Raw genomic sequence first — 19,837 nt, 5'->3', positions numbered from 1 at the left:
GAGGGAGGCAGCCTCACAACAGCGGGCCCCAGCCACTAGCCAGACATCTGAACTGCCTTCCCCCTCTGCTTCCACTAGTGGATAGGAGGCCCCGCCACAGGACCAACAGGCCACCAGCACCCCTCCCCTGCAGAAGGTGAACCACCCCGCAGACGTTCCCTGCGATCCAAGCAGAAGCCAGAGACTATTGCCAAGAACCCCGCCAGGAAATTAGACTCTCCTGATTGTCACCCTTGTGTCCCACTGTTACCCTGTCCACCTTGAACTGCCATTGCTCCCTTTCCTATGTCCCTTTGGACAATGCACCTGTGCTACCAATAGAATGGAACTATACCCTGGACTTTCCTTCATCATCACCCCCAGCCCAATGCACTTGCCCCTCTACTTCTTAGCACTTAAATAAACACCCTTTGAAAAAAATACAAGTATGGAGTATGTCAAATGATTTAAGTATGTATTTGTTTAACCAGGTTCAAACATTGCAATTCAAATGTACAGTAATGTTCACATTGGAAAGACCTGTAGTTGGCTGCAGTGATCACACTAGTGGGGCACCAAGATCTGCAAAATAAGTTACCAAAGGGTACAGTGAGAGGGCATAGAAGTGGGAAATAACAGCATGCCTGCGACAAAGATAAACAAGAAAATGTCAATGAAAGATGAAGTAACACTGTCTTACCTGTGTGTCATTGAAAGTATTGTCCGATCACTGCAGTTCTGTACTCTTCATCATCCTCTGCATCCTCATCCTCACTGTCCACAGGGTCCACTGCTGCCACTCGGCCATCTCCAGCCTCCTCCTCCTGCAGAAAAGGCACATGGCGTCTCAAGACAAGGTTGTGCAACATACAGCATGCCACGTTTATCTGGCAGACCTTCTTGGGTGAGTAGCACCTGTTAGATGGAGGCACCGAAACCTGGCCTCCAGGAGGCCAAAGGTACGTTCTGTTATCATTCTTGTATGCCCATGTGCCTCATTGTAACGTTCTTTTGCCCTTGTCTTAGGATTCCTCACAGAGGTCAGTAGCCATGATAGGTTAGGGTAACCTGACTCACCTGCAAATTTGAAGGGGCAACATTTAACCACACACCATTCCATATGGCCTACACCATACCCCTACACCAACATCCACTGGGTGGTAACCAGGGCTCACCTATTAGCCAAACCCTGAGCCTCTGTAGTTGGGCCATCACATTTGGGATGCTGCTATTCCTCATGATAAAGGCATCATGCACAGACTCAGGATACTTAGCACTGACACAGGAGATGTACTGGTCTGCCAGGCACACCATGTGTACATTCATGGAATGAAAACTCTTTTGATTTCTGAATACCTGTTTATTTTGCCAGGGGGGGGGGGGTAAATTCAATATATGTTCCATCAATTGCCCCAATTATGTTGGGGATATGTCCCATTGCATAGACGTCAGCTTTCACTGTGGCCAAATCCTCCACCTAGGGGAATACAATGTAGCTACACATGTGTTTATTCAGGGCAGACAACACTCTGGTCAGCACTACTGAGAACATTGGCTGTGACATTCCTGCTGCCAAGCCTACTGTTACTTGCCAGTTGCCAGGAAATGGAGCACTGATAGAACTTGCCCAAGAGGGGGATCCCAGTGGGGTGATGGACAGCAGATATCAGGTTAGGCTCCAGGTGGGCACACAGCTCCGTGATTGTGGCCCTGTCAAGTCTGTAGGTGAAGATAATGTGCCTGTCCTCCATTGTTGCCAAGTCCACCAGGGGTCTGTACACAGGGGTATGTCTCCATCTCCTATTCAGCCGCAGCGGTAGCAATCTATGGGGCAAAAGAGTGAGGAGCCGATCAAAAACTGAACATTGTAGCCACAACAGTACAATGCATGATGTTAATTTGAAATGTATAAGTGGCATTTCTCCTGTATGTCCAGTTGTGAACTGTGACACAATTATAATCCAGGGCCTGCCCCCCCCCCTGCTGAAATGGCATCCGCCTGTTCTGTGTGGAGGGACAGGTGGAAGTAAGGTAGTTCCGCTGATGTTGTGCGCCTAGCGGGAGGCGGTTGGGAACCGCCGTGCAATGCCTCATTGGATAATATTGGCCCCTATGGGGTACAGTGGCCAATGGTGATGTACACCGGCGGTGACGGTATGCACCACCGCGGATGTCGTCGCCATTTTTTATCTGTGCACTCACTTGCTACCTGACCTTCGACACAAGAGGACCTACACTGCATGTGCTGCCGTGACCTGTGTCTGGAACCTACCATGGCGTGTGTGACTGGGGAAAGGGCCAGTGCCTTCACCTCAGCGGAGTTGGAGAGACTGGTGGATGGGGTCCTACCCCAGTACGGACTGCTGTATGGGCTTCTAGACCAACAGGTGAGTACACTGTGAGCACGATGCATGGGGCATGAATGCATGGAGTGATGTGTGTGAAGGCCTCGTGTAGGGGGGTGTTGGTGGATGTTCCCAGGGCGGCGGCCAGCTTGTGTGCTGGACCCTGTGTGTGCAAATGGTGATGTGAAGGGGTATGGTGGGCCATAAGCTTAACAGGCAGGATAGTCTGACTAATGCCTTTCCCTGTGTGTATTTCTCTACAGGTCAGCGCCCATCAAAAGAATTGTATATGGCGTGCCATCGCCAAGGACGTGCTGACCCTGGGGGTCTATGGCAGGTGGAGCACCCGCTGTCAGAAACGGTGGGAGGACCTGAGACGCTGGGCACGGAAGACCGTGGAGGCCCAGCTGGGGATGGCCTCCCAACGAAGAAGGGGTGCCTGTCGCACCCTGACCCCCCAGATGGCCCTGTTACTGGCAGTGGCCTATCTGGAACTGGAAGGGGCGCTTGAGGACATCACAGCAGCCACAAGGGGGTGAGTACAGTGCCCATTATTACATCTTATGCCTGGTGGGGTGGTATCCGGGTGGTGGATGTGTGTCTGTGGGTGCCCCTAGGCCAGGCCTGACATTGCAGAGTAGGTCCCATGTTGGACAGGGTTCCGATGTGATATTCCTTCTGCCTAGCTTGTAGGCATCCACTACTGGGCATGGCTTTGTGGGTCCCAGGTATGCTGCAGTTGGCAGTATGTGTCCCTCCACATGCCCTGGTGGGTAGCATTGTTACTGGTAGTGCATTGCATAGTGCGTAGGCCTGTTCTCTGTGTGTGAGGGTGGTATGTACGTCAACTGTGGTGTTGGCGCAGCCATTGACCCAGTGTATCCTTTGTCTCTCCCCCCCCTTTTTGTTTTGTCTTCCTGTCCTTATGTGCATTAGCATCATCTGGTGGAGGAGCAGAGGCACCAGAGACGGAGGGAGCTGTATCCCACAGGACCCAGGAGGCAGAGTCCACAGACGGTGAGGGCACCAGTGGGACGGAGGGCGAGGGGAGCACCACAGGAGACTGGAGGGGACAGTTCGGACACAGATACCTCCTCCAATGGAAGCTCCCTGGTGGTGGCGGACACTTCAGTGACCACCCCAGCTACAGGTACAGCTGCCACCCCCCTTCCCAACACTGCCCTCCCAGCAGCCCCTCATCGAGTTGCCCGTGCCCACTCACTCAGGAGGGTGGGCATCTCCTTCGCCCCAGGCACCACAGGCCCTGCGAGCCCCGCTGGCCTGAGTGAGGAGGCTATTGACCTCCTTAGATCTATCTCTGTTGGGCAGTCAACCATTGTGAATGCCATATTGCACACACCCTGCATCTGCAAAAGCAGAACAGGATGATTAGCTTTCACTCAAAAACATAGAACGCCCCTCTTTACACTAAAGGACCGTCTCCTCGCTTCTAGAAATAAGCAAGAAGATAAAGACCTGGCTCTTCAACTAAGATACAACAGACGATACTCACTACTGCTTTAGCACATGGATACCCCTCGGTGATAAGTTGTGCTTTACAAATCCTGATAACATGACATTACATAACACTCTCTTGAAACTAGGCAGTTACTTTTGCTCCTGCTCAAAGAGTTAGACTCTTGAAAAAATCCATTCTCACTTACTTGACTGAATCTTTAATTGATTCTGTCTTTTAGAGGCTTTAATTACTGACACCACATGTGACTGCTCCCTCAAATTTCCTGTTTTCCTTTTAGCTTAACATGTTAAGGAATTTCTGTAGGAAAGTACCATCTTTCTTGGCATGTTACCCCCAATTTTACCTGTATGTAAGTATGTTTTTGCCTGTCTCACTGGGATCCTGCTGGTCAGGAACCCAGTACTCATAGTTTATGGCCTAATGTGTGTGTCTGTATAGTGCTTAACTGTGTCACTGAGGCTCTGCTAATCAGAACCTCTGTGCTTATGCTCTCCCTGCTTTTGAATTTGTCACTTTAAGCTAGTGACCTCATTTACCAATTTCATTCGGCACACTGGACCCCCCTTATAAGTCCGTAGTATATGGTACCTAGGTACCCAGGGAATTGGGGTTCCAGGAGATCCTTTTGGACTGCAGCATTTCTTTTACCACGCATAAGGAGCTCAGACAAACCCTTTCACAAGACTGCCACTGCAGCCTGCGTGAAATAGTACACACATTGTTTCACAGCCATTTTCACTGCACTTAAGTAACTTATAAGTCACCTATATGTCTAACCTTCATTTGCTGAAGGTTAGGTGCAAAGTTACTAAGTGTGAGGTCACCCTTGCACTAGCAAAGGTGCCCCCACATAATTCAGGGCCATTTCCCAGGACTTTGTGAGTGCGGGGACGCCATTACACGCATGCAGTACATAAAACTTTTTCTCTGCAACGTCAGCTCCAGCCAGCAACAGCAAAAGTTTCCACAGAGTGCACGCTCTGAGGACTCCCTGTCTTTACCCTGCACCAGAAGGACTGAAAAAATCTCCTGTGGGGTGAAGGAGTCACTCCCCTGCTGAAGCAGGGACCTTCTAAGTCAACGATCGGTTCTCTTGGACTCCTCTTCTGGCAACGAGTAGGCTCCTTGGAACACAGAGGGTGGACCCCATCGACACAGACTGTCCTGTGGTCCTGCTGTCCCAATTTGGGGGAGGTAAGACCTTGCCTTCCTCCAGAACGACAGTACCTCTGTGCACCGTGTCTTCTTTACCTCCTGCGGCCTCTGTGCACTATTTGCAAAATTCCGTCGTGCACAGCCTGGCCCAGGTCACCAGCACACTATCATGTGACGCTCAACTCGCTGAGTTGATCTCCGGCGGCATGGGACCTTCCATTGTAGTGCTGCACCAACCGCATTTTGCACCTGCCTCGTCCCCGTGTCCTGGGGCACCCGTGGGTGCTGTCTGGTGCTCTGAGGGCTCTCTGAAGTGCCGAGAACCCCCTCGTCCTCCTCAAACAGAGTTGAGGCCCCCAGGTCCCTCCTGGGTCCAGATAGCACCTAGTTGACGCAAAACGCGACTTTCCCAGAGCCAAGCGCCAACGTGGCTTTGCCAGAGCTCCAGCACCAAAACTCGCCTGCATCCAACTTCACGACATGGGAAATCCTTTGCATCACGAAGGAACCCACTGGCATCTTCCTAGGGTGCATTTCTGCAGTCTTCGTCCGACCTGGGACTCTTATTTTGCACCCTCTTCTAGGTTGGCAGGGGCTCCTGTCCTTCTTGGAACTTCTTTCAACTTCTGGACTTGGTCTCCTTGTTTTGCAGGTCTTCAGGTCCAGGAATCCACTGTTTGTTGTTTGCAGTCTTGGTTGTTTCTTGCAATAATTCCAATCACGAGGTGTAGTGTGTCCTAAGGAAACTTTCAGTACTTTACTCATGCTTTTCTGGGCACTGGGGTGAGGTAATTTACTTACCTTTACTGTATTCTTACTCTCCCAGCGAATCTGCACACATTACACTTGTCTGGGGGGGGAATTTGTGATTCGCATTCCACTTTCTTAGTATATGGTTTGTGTTACTTCTAGACCTATTTTTTCCTATTGCATTCTATAGCATTCCCTATTGTTTGCACTGTCCTATGTCTAATTACTTACCTTATTTTGGTATCTAGTGTATATATTGTGTATAATACTTACCTCCAGAAGGAGTATTGCCTCTAAGATATTTTTGGTAACACTGAGTATTGTCTTTACTTGTGTGTAAGTACTGTGTAACTATAAGTGGTATTGCATGAGCTTTGCATGTCTCCTAGTTCAGTATAAGCTGCTCTGCTATAGCTACCTCTATTAGCCTAAGCTGCTAGAACACTACTACATTTCACTAATAAGGGATAACTGGACCTGGTATATGGTGCAAGTACCCAAGGTACCCACTACAAACCAGGCCAGCCTCCTACAATTTCCCTTCAGGGGAAAATGCAACTTGTTTTGATTTGCTACGGACAACTTTAACTAGTTTGTCTTTATGTTTGTTACTTGGAATCACTCAGAATTATACTGACCAATACATGGATGAGAGTATCACTGTTTTATGACTAATCTGAATGATTTGAGTTTGGAAATTTACTAATATGTTCATAAACCTTCATGGTTTACAACTCTACTACTGACATTCTGTGGAGCCTTATGTGCTTTACTACCATTGATATATTGTTGATTTTTTCATGTTAAACTTTAGCCCGGAACTAAAAGGTCCATCCACTCGAGTGTGGCTTGTATTTTTCAGCTACGATCTTTATGATGCAAATACCATCCCGCTGCACCTACTACCGTCCAGCACAACCCATCGTCAGGAATTTCTATGGATTTTATTGTTGAATTTTCCATATTACAGATTATTTCACCAAAATGGAAACATTTTCTCCCCTCAAACTGCTATAGAACTGGCTCACAATTTTCTTAATTCAAGTTCCACGGTTTCCCAGACATTATTATTTCTGATTGAGGGGCGCAATTCATTGCACATTTCTGGAAAGAGCCAATGAAAGTCACTGGAATCAAATATTGTCCACTTACACTCTATTATCCACAGAGAGATCGATAGACCTCAATCTGAACCATGCACTAGAACAATGCCTTTTCTGCTTCTTAATGGAAGCCCCAAGTAAATGAAGTAATTGGATCTCCCTCATAGTCTGCATACAGCAACTCCTTGCACTGTTCAATGGAATCTATCTTTTCTATTGCTCAGTCACTCTTCTGGTGTCAATCCTCAAAAGTTTCATGGCCCTCTCTCTCCTGGATCTGTTCCGCCCATAATGCACCTCGCCACACTCATCAAGGAAGTTGAAAGAGGGGTTTATTAACATATTTGAAATTAGTGCCAACATTTAAGAGTCAGGCTGATAAACACTGTACACCTGCTCCAGAGTATTAGGTGGGACAGAACGGTTAGCTATCCATGAAATGCTTACACTTGACTGGATTGCACCTTAAGTTTGCTCCTTGATTTGTGTTCCCCTTGCTCTGTTCTCAAGCTGGTAGGACAATCTGCCATTCAATTAGATTGGCCAAAATTGGCCAAAATCTGGAAATTGCATTCTTTATTTTAGAGTGAGCCCATGGATTACCCTAGAAACTGGAACAGTTCCTACTCTGATATTAGTAAATGCTTCACAACAATATGAGGTGGGTTGCTCTTTCATTCTAGCCAACTACAAAACTTAGTGCCTGGTTTAGAGTTGGTGGCCGGGTTGGTGATGGATATCCCATCTGCTGAAACACAAATCCCATAGGATATAAGTGGACGGGATATATGTCACCGATGTGACAGAGTAACCCATCCGTCAAACTCTAAATCAGGCCCATAATCAGTTGGAAGGGTTATGACACCGTGGAAAGATCCTCTTTTTCCTGATCCTGGGTGCCGCCCACTTTTGTGTATCTCTCCAACTTGTTTTTTCCATTTATTAAGTGTACCCAAAAATACCAGACCCCAGTACAAAGCTCTGAGGGGGTATTTTTGGGGGAGAGGAGCACCGTTCTGATTATTGGAACTCTTGCTACTCAGGGTCCAATACATGGGCATACAGTCCTTAAGCCACCCATCATTCAAGTTCAGAAAAATCAGGATTAAAATATTTGGAGAATAGGAGATTAGCTTGATGGACACTTAGAAATTGTTGGTGGGACACCTGGGAGACAGTGACTATATAAATTAAGTGTATGCACTGTATCAGTATTTTGCAACATCTAGTTTATTCATCTCCTGCACTTCCATGAAGTTTGGCACTCTGTAGCCCATAACCATACCATAAGTGTTTAGTTTACGTCAGCTACTTCCTCTCCTGTTTGATTCCTTCCTTTGCTTTCGTTCACCATCCTGGTAGCCTGTCCATTGTCGTTTTACATCTTTCAGCATCCACATCACGTATCCTGCTTCCTGCTGAAGTGAGCCACAATCCTACATCTCAGCAGTATGGGAGCCTCTCCTTTGCTGTTCGGCTCTTGGTCTGATGCTGAATAGGACAAAAGCTAGTCATAGTCTTTCCTTGCTGAGACATTCAGAAATCATGTATTAACGTACATTCTTTTGAAAGCATCAACACATTTTCCTTGAAATCGGGTTTACTTTAAACATGTCATAATATGGAAATGAAAAGAGGAAAACAAATCTAACCATATTGTTATGTTAATCCCTATCACTACTCAGTAAATCAGTCTACCAGAATTTCCTGTCAAAAATCCTAATTCAATTTTTTCAACCGCCAATAATGCTTGTGAAATCAGCTTCTCGTAACAGATGATGGGGATCCACAGCAGTAGAAATGCTTTTTCATCTTTGATAAACCTCAGTAGTTTTGTAAGCCTCAGTAGTTTTGTAAGTGAGTTTAGAAACAGTACTTTCTATATACACTTCTTTTATTTTCAGGGTGTAGAAACAGTACTTTACAGTTACATTTCTATCAGTTTCACATTGCCTTAAAATTGTCAGTCACTAGATAAACCAAACTCAATCCTCATTTGGTTGAGTCATCTTTTCGGGACCACATTGGTCATGATATGATGATGTGCCTTGCCACATCAAGTCAAACCAGTCTCTCCAGTGACAATTTCCAGAGCATGCCAAAATGAAACACTTGCATCTTTTTGGCGAATATGTATATAGACGGGGATTTTTAGGTAATGGATACTGTTAATTGTATTACTGTCCATTTACATTTTGGATACCGTGGGTCCTAGGAGCATTCAGTGTTGAGTCAAATTGTTTTACCAAAGGATCTTCTAGATTGAAAACTGTAACTTTTCATCCTCAGCTGCAGAGAACACCGCAGAAACAAAACACACAATCATAACGTTGAAAGTTTTGGAAATTGTCACCCACATAATATTTTTTCTCTTACTTAAGTAACTATAGTCACACTTTGCAATCCTCCTATCAGAAACGAATTAGTAAATTATATAATTTACCATGAAACATACTAGGAAGTGGCTTCAGGAATCCGGATAATATAATACAATACCAATGGTGTATTTATTATTTAGGTCAGTTCTTCTCAAACATTTTAGAACTATGACCCACTGTTTTTTTTAACAACAAGCTTTTTAGGCCCAGCTTTAATGGATATGAGGCATGTGATTTTTTTTTTAATGTAACTTTATCACTGTGTGACAGATAGCAAGTGCCACTGAGTTTCCACAGACATACAGTTTTACTGTTACAACTGTATTGCACACAAATAATAATTTGACAAAATCTGGTTTCAAGGAATATTTATCAATGGTGCATCACCAGGTAAAGTGTCTTGATTTGTTTTTATCTTATTAAAATATATGTTTACATCACACCTCAGAATTTTAAAAAAATGTGCTTCATTTTTGCTTCCTTAAGTGCTGAATGTGTACAGTTAATTTGCAGGTCTTTACATTTTCGTGTGTGTTACAACAAATGGCATCCTACAGTCTTTCCTATAACACCCTCAGTGCCCCTGCAACATAATTCACTTTACTGTTCCTTTTGGACTGTAAAGTGAGAGGAGTTTGTTAACACCAATCCCCATGTTAAAAAAGAAGCAGCAATTTGCCAGAATACATGGCCTGTGCTTGACGTCTGTCTTTGAAGTGCAGCAATGCGACAAGATAAATACATGTATATTGGCGCTACTCCTGTAGAGTACATAGGGCCCCATTGTAAAGAATAGAAAGAACCTTTTAATGCCTGCTCTTGAGCAGGCATTAAAAGTGCCATAGAAATTGTGTAAGGAATCTCATAGATTTCCTTATGCCACTTTTCTGGCTCCCCTAACAGGGGAACGCCCCCTTTGCATACATTATGCCTGGCGCAGGCATAATGTAGCGCAAAGGGTTACAGAGAGCGGCACAATGCATGCATTGCGCCACTCTGTAAATAAGGCGCAGGGGTTTTGGCTTCGTTGGGCCACATTAACATAAAAAACAATGGCATTAATGTGGTGCAAGGTGGCGCTAGGGCATTATAAATATGCACCCACATTCCTTAGCAATCTTTCACAATGTATAGAAATGGTCTCTTCCTTTAATCTATCAATATCAACATTTAACTATTTGATTTCAGTTAATTTGATTGTAAAATCCAGAGCATGTCAAGAAAGCATCTAGACCAAGAAAGGATTTCAGTTTTATCATGGTGTAGTTTGTCTCAACCATTCTAAATAACCTTCAGTAATGTTTTATATAGCTTTGAAACATGCCACTTGCATCTGCATATGCACTGTTTGCAAAGAGGTTTGGTTTCTGATTTTCTTGTTTAAATTCATGACATCAGCTAAGAATGTCAGACTATTCTAGAAAGGTTCAAAGGTGAGGATGTATAACATTAGAGAAAGGGTAACCGTGCGGAGTACCAATATATAAGGGCTCAAAGAATCTGGTTATTTACAAAACAGCAAACCTGTTTGTACTCGTGTAAAAGAGAAAGATGCTTTCTCAGCTTCAATGGATATTATTTACCAGGCATTCTTTTTGAGGCAGCTAATAATTTAGTGTACGAATATTATTACAAATATTCTAATCATGGTGTTTGTAATAATACTGTTCAGCCCTCAGGTGACCTCTGCAAGTCTATCTTGTTTTCAGAGAAAAATAAGAACATCCTCTTTTTTTTTTTTCTAGGGCGTATTAGTTATCTCCATGTGCTCTATGATCTGGTGCCACTAAGAAAAAGTGATTGGATCTGGTCCTTTTTACAAATGTATCTACATTGTTCTAAAATAACTATTAAAATGGGTACCTCACTAGATCCTTGCAATGTTCATTCTCTCTCTCTAATATCTTTGCCTAGTCATTACTGACCTTCTTAATACATTTGGCCATAGTTTTTTATCCTCTGGACTCCAAGAAATCCCTGTTACTTCCTATCCTAAACAAATGCTGACTCGCTGTTTCTTAGCAATGTATGACAGATTCCTCGGTTGCCCTTTCTGGTCAAAATCTGGCAAAAGGGCTGCACTGATTCATTGGATCTCAGTGCAACTTTTGATACAGTTTCTGATAGTGCTCTATGCCACCGCTTATTTCAGTTTAATATCGAGGGACAAGCCCTGGCTTTGCTTTAATCCCTTCTTATGGACAGATAATGGGAAATTAAGTTATTTCCTAATCATTCCTCTTTTCATCCTTTGCCCTGTGACGTCCTAATCAATCTCCCTTCACTCCAATTTCTTTTAAATCTTTTTGTGATTCCTCTAGTTCCTTAATTCTATGTTTTGGATTCTCATTAATGTCTTCAGCTGACAACCCACAAATCCTTGGCTTTCAGTGAAAATATTATTTGGGCCCACTTTAATTTCCACAACTCTGTGGTAGTGATGGCCACTTGATGGGGAGTAATTTGTTGAAACTCTGCAGTGATTAGAGTGAAGTTTTGACTTTTGAAGTTGGCCCATCTGTATGGAGATTGACTTGGTGTCCCTCAGAGTTAGGTTCTTCGTCATCACCTTCAGCTTCTGCCTGTAAACTGAGAGTCATGGCTAACTTTCTTTTAAAGGAGTAGGTTAATAAGGTCACTTCTACGTATTTTCTATTTCCAAAACAGTACCCTTCTTAAGTCATAACTGCAGGCAATACACAGTATGAGTGCTTATCCTCTCATGCATGAACTATTATGATTCATTAAATCTAGGTCATTAGGCTTATTCTATGCAGCATCTGTAACTGGTTTAAAATACAGCACTAGGTCTCCTTCTTCGCTTATTTGGTTGTTCTTCTATTCCCAACATATGAACACTTTCAATTGTCTCCGTAAAGCCAAGCACATCTTATTTAAAGACCTCTGTATCAACACCTTTTCTTTTTTTAACAAATTAGGACAGTTTACCCTCAGCAGTGCCTCCACCTTATAGACAGCTTAGATCACTGAGTTTCAGTATTTCAAACCTACTTCAACGAATTCCTTGCCTGTCATACACTTGTCAGTATCTGACTAGCTGGGTGTTTAACCATAATCTCTATTATGCTCACCTTAGATATCCTTTCAGCAAGATTAGAATAGATTTTGTTATTGCATTTCTGTCTTTGATAAATCTGTCTTGGTCACATTTGATAAAGTTGGAGATGTATTTTCTTAAGTGCAGAGATAGAGGGGGTGATTACGACCCTGGCGGTACAAAACCGCCAGGGCCGTGGTCCGCGGGAGCACCGCCAACAGGCTGGCGGTGCTCCTTTGGGCATTCTGACCGCGGCGGTACAGCCGCGGCCAGAAATGGAAAGTCGGCGGTGTACCGCCGGCTTTCCGCTGCCCAGGGGAATCCCCCATGGCGGCGCAGCTTGCTGCGCCGCCATGGGGGATTCCGACCCCCTCACCGTCATCCTGTTCCTGGCGGTTTCGACCGCCAGGAACAGGATGGCAGTGAGGGGTGTCGTGGGGCCCCTGGGGGCCCCTGCAGTGCCCATGCCAATGGCATGGGCACTGCAGGGGCCCCCGTAAGAGGGCCCCACTTTGAATTTCAGTGTCTGCAAAGCGGACACTGAAATTTGCGACGGGTGCAACTGCACCCGTCGCACCCCTTCCACTCCGCCGGCTCCCTCGTGGAAGGGTGTTTCCCGCTGGGCTGGCGGGCGGCCTTTTGGCGGTCGCCCGCCAGCCCAGCGGGAAACCCAGAATGACCACTGCGGTCTGCCAAGCTAGGAATCACCCCCAGAGTCTTTTCAAATAGACAGGTTCCCCACTTTACTCTTTGAAATCAAGTGTTCCATACTGTACTCTATTTCTAACATTGTAAGTAAGCTAATAAACGTAACAAGAATACAGGCTGCATCAGTGTGATGTGGTCTGCCTCAGCACCAGAATGTGGTGGCTTTCAGGGTTGTGTTCTTTGCCATCACCTTCAGCTTCTCTCTGTAATCTGAGAAAAGTCTGTTCATATGTTAGCTTTGGGATCAGAGTGACTCTCGAGGTGACAATTCATTCCTCCTACAGATGGTGAAGGCTAATTTGACCTGGTGTGATAATCCCAGGTTTTCTTGGGCTGATAATGGAGACCAGGACAAGATGGAGCTCTGGATTGCTTCTATGATAGTACCTATGAACTGGGGCCCATCAACTGGCCCAAAGTGCTGATCCGTTCCTAGGGCAGAGTTCCACAAACCCATAGGGAACACCTATGCTCCTCCTGTGTTGCTCCTATGTTAGAACTCAAGGAGGCTGTCTGCATGTCTGGGCACATATCCCTGACCTGGGTTCCATCCAGTAAGACAAGGTTTTAGCTTCTCTGGAGACAAATGGTTCAATGAAGATTGCCTTAGAATGTCTGGAGGACCACCCCATACAGGTCTGTTGTGCACTCACTAAATGTTGAGATCAACTACCAACTCAAGGCTACCCTCAGTGTGCCCAACTGAATGCCATATGTCCTGAGAGTTCCCCCAGACATATCTGGTATGACAAGACCTGTGAAGACCCCAGATAGAACTCCAAAAAGCATAACCAAGTTATTGTCCTGGACCTAGACTCTAGCCACTGATACGAGGACTCTCTGTGCATCCAAGGTAGAGTTCCAAAAGGGTACTGAGTGTTACCATGCATTTTCAGGAAGCCCCATTGATAGAGTCTCCCTCGTCAAGGTCTAGTCCCCAGACTTGTACTCCACTCAGTGACACAGTGCTAGACAAGTCTTGGAGTTTAACTGGCACCCTTGGAAGCTACGACAATCAAAATGACAATATACCCATAAAACATGAGAATAGGGAACAGAGCAAAGGAGACAAAAATAGGAACTGGGTTCGGGGAAAAACAGGATTGGAGTGAAGGTCAGAAGCAGGACTGGAATACAGGTCAGCTTCAGGAATGGAACACTAAGACATAAGGCAAGTAGAACACAGACACAGGAACAGTACAAACAAGACTATGAGCAATGACAATCACAGAAGGAAAGATGCTGGGACATGGGTGAGTGGGCTTAGTGGTTCAGAGGAAAGTGAACTGAAGGTAGAGTGGTGCGAGAGGGGGAGGCTAAAAGTAGGAGTACTGAAGGAGGGACGTAGTGTAAGGGTGAAGGAGGGAAAGGAGTAAAGTGTGGAGGAGAGAGTGACGTATGAAATCTCAATCCCATTATCTTCAATAGAATTTATATTTCGGCGGACAGGATATCCGTAACCGTTGTGACGGAGTAACCCGTCTGCTAAGTTCTAAATCAGACTGTAAATGTTTATACGGATATGATAGTGGTACAGGTGTGGAGTGAAGTTGGGGGAAGGTTGGAGAAAGTGAGTTGAGAAGGATTTACAGGTTGTTTCAAGAAGTAGAGATACAGGTAAGAATTGGCTAAAATTGTTTGGGGTCTAATACAATTTTTTTTTTTATTACAGCAACAATTCCTGTAGAATTGGGTAAGAATTAATTATATTAATGTTTGTATTTACCTCTTCTCTATTGTTTTATTTGATTTCACAAACTATTTTTTTTCTTACTTTTAGAGTGGAGGTACATGAAAACCTATGCAAGTGAGTAGAACTGATTCTGGTCGATAGTACCAAACTCTACACCCTCTGTGTAGGCTTCTTGGAAGTGGTTAAGACAATGAATTTGGGTGATGCTGTGCCACTTTTGGGATTATGCTCACTGTGGCCATGTTGACCCACAGGACGGGCTGTGATACGCTGAGGTCAAACTGAAACACAGACAGAAGCTAGGATGCCCTGGGGTCCTACTGAGCAGTTACAGTCTACAGAGCCTTTACAGAGGCTATGTCTATTTCAATATGGGGTCATCCTGAGGTGTGGGGAGGTTAGGATATTGAGAGGTTTAATGGGACTAAGACAATAGGGTTGTAGCAGGTTAAGGGATGAGCTATACCGAAGGCCACAGCACACTAAGGGAAGGTCTTTGATTCCCTGGAGTTATACTGAATCGCAGCATGAATGAGAACATGGGGTTATACTAAGGCATGGGAGGGGCTCAGATAAACCGAGGTTTAGCGCAGTGACTTTACTCACCTATGGTTACAAAGCATCATGCTTCAAATATTGAGTTTGCTTTTCCAGTATAAAATAATTTATTAAAAAAATTAAAATTAGAATGATAGTCTTCGAGTTGATATACATGATATAATGGTTACTGGCTGTTGAAAATCAGGTAACAATTTCATATCACGTATTGAACTTTACCATTGTTGTCTGTCCATATCTCACTAAACAAAGATAGCAGTCTTTACATAGTTGTTAACGTTCTGTGTCAAGTGACACAATATGTTGGCGGTTTTGTGATTGTTACCACAAACACTTTTGACATCAAGCTGAAGACTACAAAGCATAAAATGACTACTAATTTGATGTTTACACTGATTATTGACCATCAACATTTATTTCCCCGTTTGATACCTTAGTGATAGGACAAACTGTCTAGGGTTCTATTGTAGGAAGTTGGCTCTGTATATACTATTTCAAAGTAAGAAATAGCGTGCACGGAGTCCAAGGGTTCCCCTTAGAGGTAGGATAGTGGCAAAAGTAGATAATTCTAATGCTCTATTTTGTGGTAGTGTGGTCGAGCAGTTGGCTTATCAGAGGGGAGTGTTAAGCATTTGTTGTACACACAGGCAAAAAATGAGGAACACACACTCAAAGACTTACTCCAGGCCAATAGGTTTTTATATTGAAAAATATATTTTCTTAGTTTATTTTAAGAACCACATGTTCAAGATTTACATTGAACACTTTAAATGTAAGGTACTTCACTTAGATACTTTAGGAACTTTGAATGAAAACAATATCATGTACAGTCTTTGTAAAAATGGCAATAAGCTATTTTCAAAGTGGACACAGTGCAAAAATCAACAGTTCCTGGGGGAGGTAAGTAAAGGTTAGATTAGGAGGTAAGTAAAACACTTACAAGTCTCAGTCCTGGGGCATAGGCAGCCCACCGTTGGGGGTTCAAGGCAACCCCAAAGCTACCACACCAGCAGCTCAGGGCCGGTCAGGTGCAGAGGTCAAAGAGGTGCCCAAAACACATAGGCGCCTATGGAGAACAGGGGTGCTCCGGTTCCAGTCTGCCAGCAGGTAAGTACCTGTGTCCTCTGGGGGGCAGACCAGTTTTTTTTTTTAGAGCACTGGGGGGGACACAAGTAGGCACACAAAACACACCCTCAGCGGCACAGGGGCGGCTGGGTGCAGTGTGCAAAGCAGGCGTCGGGTTTTAGGTAGGAAACAATGGAGGGACCCGGGGGTCACTTTAGCGGTGCAGGCAGGCACAGGGGGGCTTCACAGGACAGCCACCACATGGGCTAGGCAGAGGGTCACCTGGGGGTCACTCCTGCATTGAAGTTCGGTTCCTTCAGGTCCTGGGGGCTGCGGGTGCAGTGTTGGTTCCAGGCGTCGGGTCACTTGTTACAGGCAGTCAGGGCGAGCCTCTGGATTCTCTCTGCAGGCATCGCTGTGGGGGCTCAGAGGGGTCGTCTCGGGTTACTCACGGGCTCGCAGTTGCCGGGGGGTCCTCCCCGAGGTGTTGGTTTTCTGCAGGTCTAGCCGGGGTCGTCGGGTGCAGAGTGTAGAGTCTCACGCTTCCGGTGGGAAATGTAAAGTCCTTGGAAGTTGCTTCTTTGTTGCAAAGAAGTAGCTGGTTTTGAACAGGGCCACTGTTCACGGGAGTTTCTTGGTCCTGTAGTCCAGGGCAGTCCTCTGAGGCTTCAGAGGTCGCTGGTCCATGTCGGATGTGTCGCTGGAGCAGGTTTTCGAAGTTGGAGACAGGCCGGTAGGGCTGGGGCCAAATCAGTTGTCGTCTTCCTCCTTCTCTGCAGGGTTGTAGGTCAGCAGTCCTTATTCTTTCTTCAGGTTGCAGGAATCTGATTTCCTGAGATCTGGGGAGCCCCTAAATACTGAATTTATGGGTGTGTGTGGGTCTGGGAGGGCAGTAGCCAATGGCTACTGTCCTTGAGGGTGAATACACCCTCTTTGTGCCTCCTCCCTGTGGGGAGAGGGGCACATCCCTAATCCTATTGGGGGAATCCTCCAAACTCAAGATGGAGGATTTCTCAAGGCAGGGGTTACCTCAGCTCAGGACACCTTAGGGGCTGTCTTGACTGGTGGGTGACTCCTCCTTGTTTTTCTCATTATCTCCTTTAGCCTTGCCACCAAAAGTGGGGGCAGTGGCCGGAGGGGCTGGCATCCCCACTAGCTGGGATGCCCTGGGGTGCTGTAACAAAAGGGGTGAGCCTTTGAGGCTCACCGCCAGGTGTTACAGTTCCTGTAGGGGGAGGTGAGAAGTACCTCCACCCAGTACAGGCTTTGTTCCTGGCCACAGAGTGACAAAGGCACTCTCCCCATGTGGCCAGCAACATGTCTGGTGTGTGGCAGGCTGGCGGGAACTGGTCAGCCTACACTACAAGTCGGGTATGTATTCCGGGGGCATCTCTAAGATGCCCTCTGGGTGTATTTTACAATAAATTGCACACTGGCATCAGTGTGCATTTATTGTGCTGAGAAGTTTGATACTAAACTTCCCAGTTTTCAGTGTAGCCATTATGGAACTGTAGAGTTTGTGTTTGACAAACTCCCAGACCATATACTCTCATGGCTACCCTGCACTTACAATGTCTAAGGTTTTGCTTAGACACTGTAGGGGCATAGTGCTCATGCACATATGCCCTCACCTGTGGTATAGTGCACCCTGCCTTAAGGCTGTAAGGCCTGCTAGAGGGGTGACTTACCTATGCCACAGGCAGTGTGAGGTTGGCATGGCACTCTGAGGGGAGTGCCATGTCGACTTAGTCATTTTCTCCCCACCAGCACACACAAGCTTTGAGGCAGTGTGCATGTGCTCAGTGAGGGGTCCCTAGGGTGGCATAAGACATGCTGCAGCCCTTAGAGACCTTCCCCGGCATCAGGGCCCTTGGTACCAGGGGTACCAGTTACAAGGGACCTACCTGAGTGCCAGGGTTGTGCCAATTGTGGAGACAAAGGTACAGTTTAGGGAAAGAACACTGGTGCTGGGGCCTGGTTAGCAGGGTCCCAGCACACTTTCAATCATAACTTAGAAAAAGTTAGGGGGTAACCATGCCAAGGAGGCATTTCCTTACATCTATTGCATACATGGCCACAATCTATCCTAGTGCATTATTATATTTATCTGCATTTAATATCTGATTCTGCATTTTCAATCTCAGTCTTGCACTGGAAGGTCAAAATAGGTTTGACTTTAGTATTCACAAGTTGATCTGCATATTTTACACTTGGATATGTTGGCTGGTTTTGTACTGCATATTTAATCACAACTCCCACTGGTTTCCATATTGCATGAGTAATCTCATGCCTCGTAGACTGAATCTTGATGCTCATATATTTTGCTATGTTACCACCTATGAATGTCCTGAAGGTTTCCTAAACTGTGGTGAGTTATGTAAAGTATCTTGTTGGATTTAATTTCAAAACAGAGAAGTCCTCAATGTATATCTCAGGGGTCTCGCTGGGTGACATTGGGATAAGACTGGAATATAGGGTGTGAGAGCTCTTTGTAGGAAAAAAGGATTTCCAGCGCTGGGGTAAAACGTATCCAAGTAAATACCTGAAAGCTGGGAAGGAAGGTAGCACAGAGGTTCAGGACTGAAGTATGCAGGGATGGGCTTTGATTGGGAAATGGAAAGTCTGTAAAGAGGAAATATTCGAAAACACAGGTTCTACAATATAGAAGAACAAGGGATACGACAGACAAACTATCATAAATGATAGTTGTATGCACCTTTGATAGTAATCTCTCTGTGAGGTAAAAAGATCTTAAATGAAAGCAAGTAAGAGATTAATCTCACAGAGTTCGGGATCACACCCAGTAGCTTCTATAGAGAAGGGTCGGTGGGAGGTTCTCTGTGCTAAAGGCACACGTCTTGGAGTTTAACTGGCAACCTTGGAAGCTGGGACTGTCACCATGACAACATAAACACAAGAGAGGAGAATAAGGAACACAACAAGGAACACAAAAACAGAAGCTGGGCTCAGGGAATCAAGCCCAGGACAAGGACTGGAATACAGGTCAGGTTCAAGACTGGAACACTAAGACTTAAGGCAAGTAGAACACAGGCACAGGACCAGTACAGACAAGGCTATGAATAGTGACAATCACTGAACCATTGAGGCAGGAACACACGAGATACAAACTAAATCAAAAAGCAAACCAGGTATCACAGCCCCAAGGATGCAACAGAGCACGCAGAGAGTCAGCTGCAATCTGCTGCATTCTGTGCTCACAGGGCTAAAATAGCAGGAGGCTCTGGGGAGGAGCACAGGCTTAGGGCAAGAGCCAAGTGCAAAGAATAAACCAGGTGCAAGGAATCAGGAAACCACCAATGAAGAGAAGGCTGAACTGGGACTTGGAAAAAGGAAGACCTGGCAAACCAGGAGACACAAAACAAGAAATCGGAATACCTAGAACAGAGTGTATCTGTGTTTCTAGCCATAATCTCTATTACGCTTTATTATGCTCACCTTAGATATTCTAAGGTAGGAGCAAAGAAAGAGAAAAGTCCAGAATGCACAAATAAAGGTCTTAGAAAAATCAAAGGATCCAGGAACCAAGCTAGTGAACAGCAACCAC

At 45.4% G+C, this 19,837-nt stretch overlaps 1 protein-coding gene across 1 annotated transcript in view; it reads left to right on the top strand.

Annotated features, from left to right (window-relative positions):
• LOC138299187 (E3 ubiquitin-protein ligase TRIM39-like) overlaps positions 1–19,837 on the top strand; it is a 132,199-nt gene that overhangs the window by 71,450 nt on the left and 40,912 nt on the right. Inside the window, exons 6-7 of the mRNA XM_069237284.1 lie at positions 14,629–14,649; positions 14,737–14,763. Of these exons, the coding sequence (XP_069093385.1) occupies positions 14,629–14,649; positions 14,737–14,763 (48 nt within the window). The remainder of the gene's footprint in view (positions 1–14,628; positions 14,650–14,736; positions 14,764–19,837) is intronic.

The sequence above is a fragment of the Pleurodeles waltl genome, chromosome 6 (genome assembly GCF_031143425.1).
Source record: "Pleurodeles waltl isolate 20211129_DDA chromosome 6, aPleWal1.hap1.20221129, whole genome shotgun sequence".
NCBI classification, from domain to species: domain Eukaryota; kingdom Metazoa; phylum Chordata; class Amphibia; order Caudata; family Salamandridae; genus Pleurodeles; species Pleurodeles waltl.
Note: the sequence above shows the minus strand (reverse complement) of the source record. Positions and strands in the feature narration are given on the sequence as shown.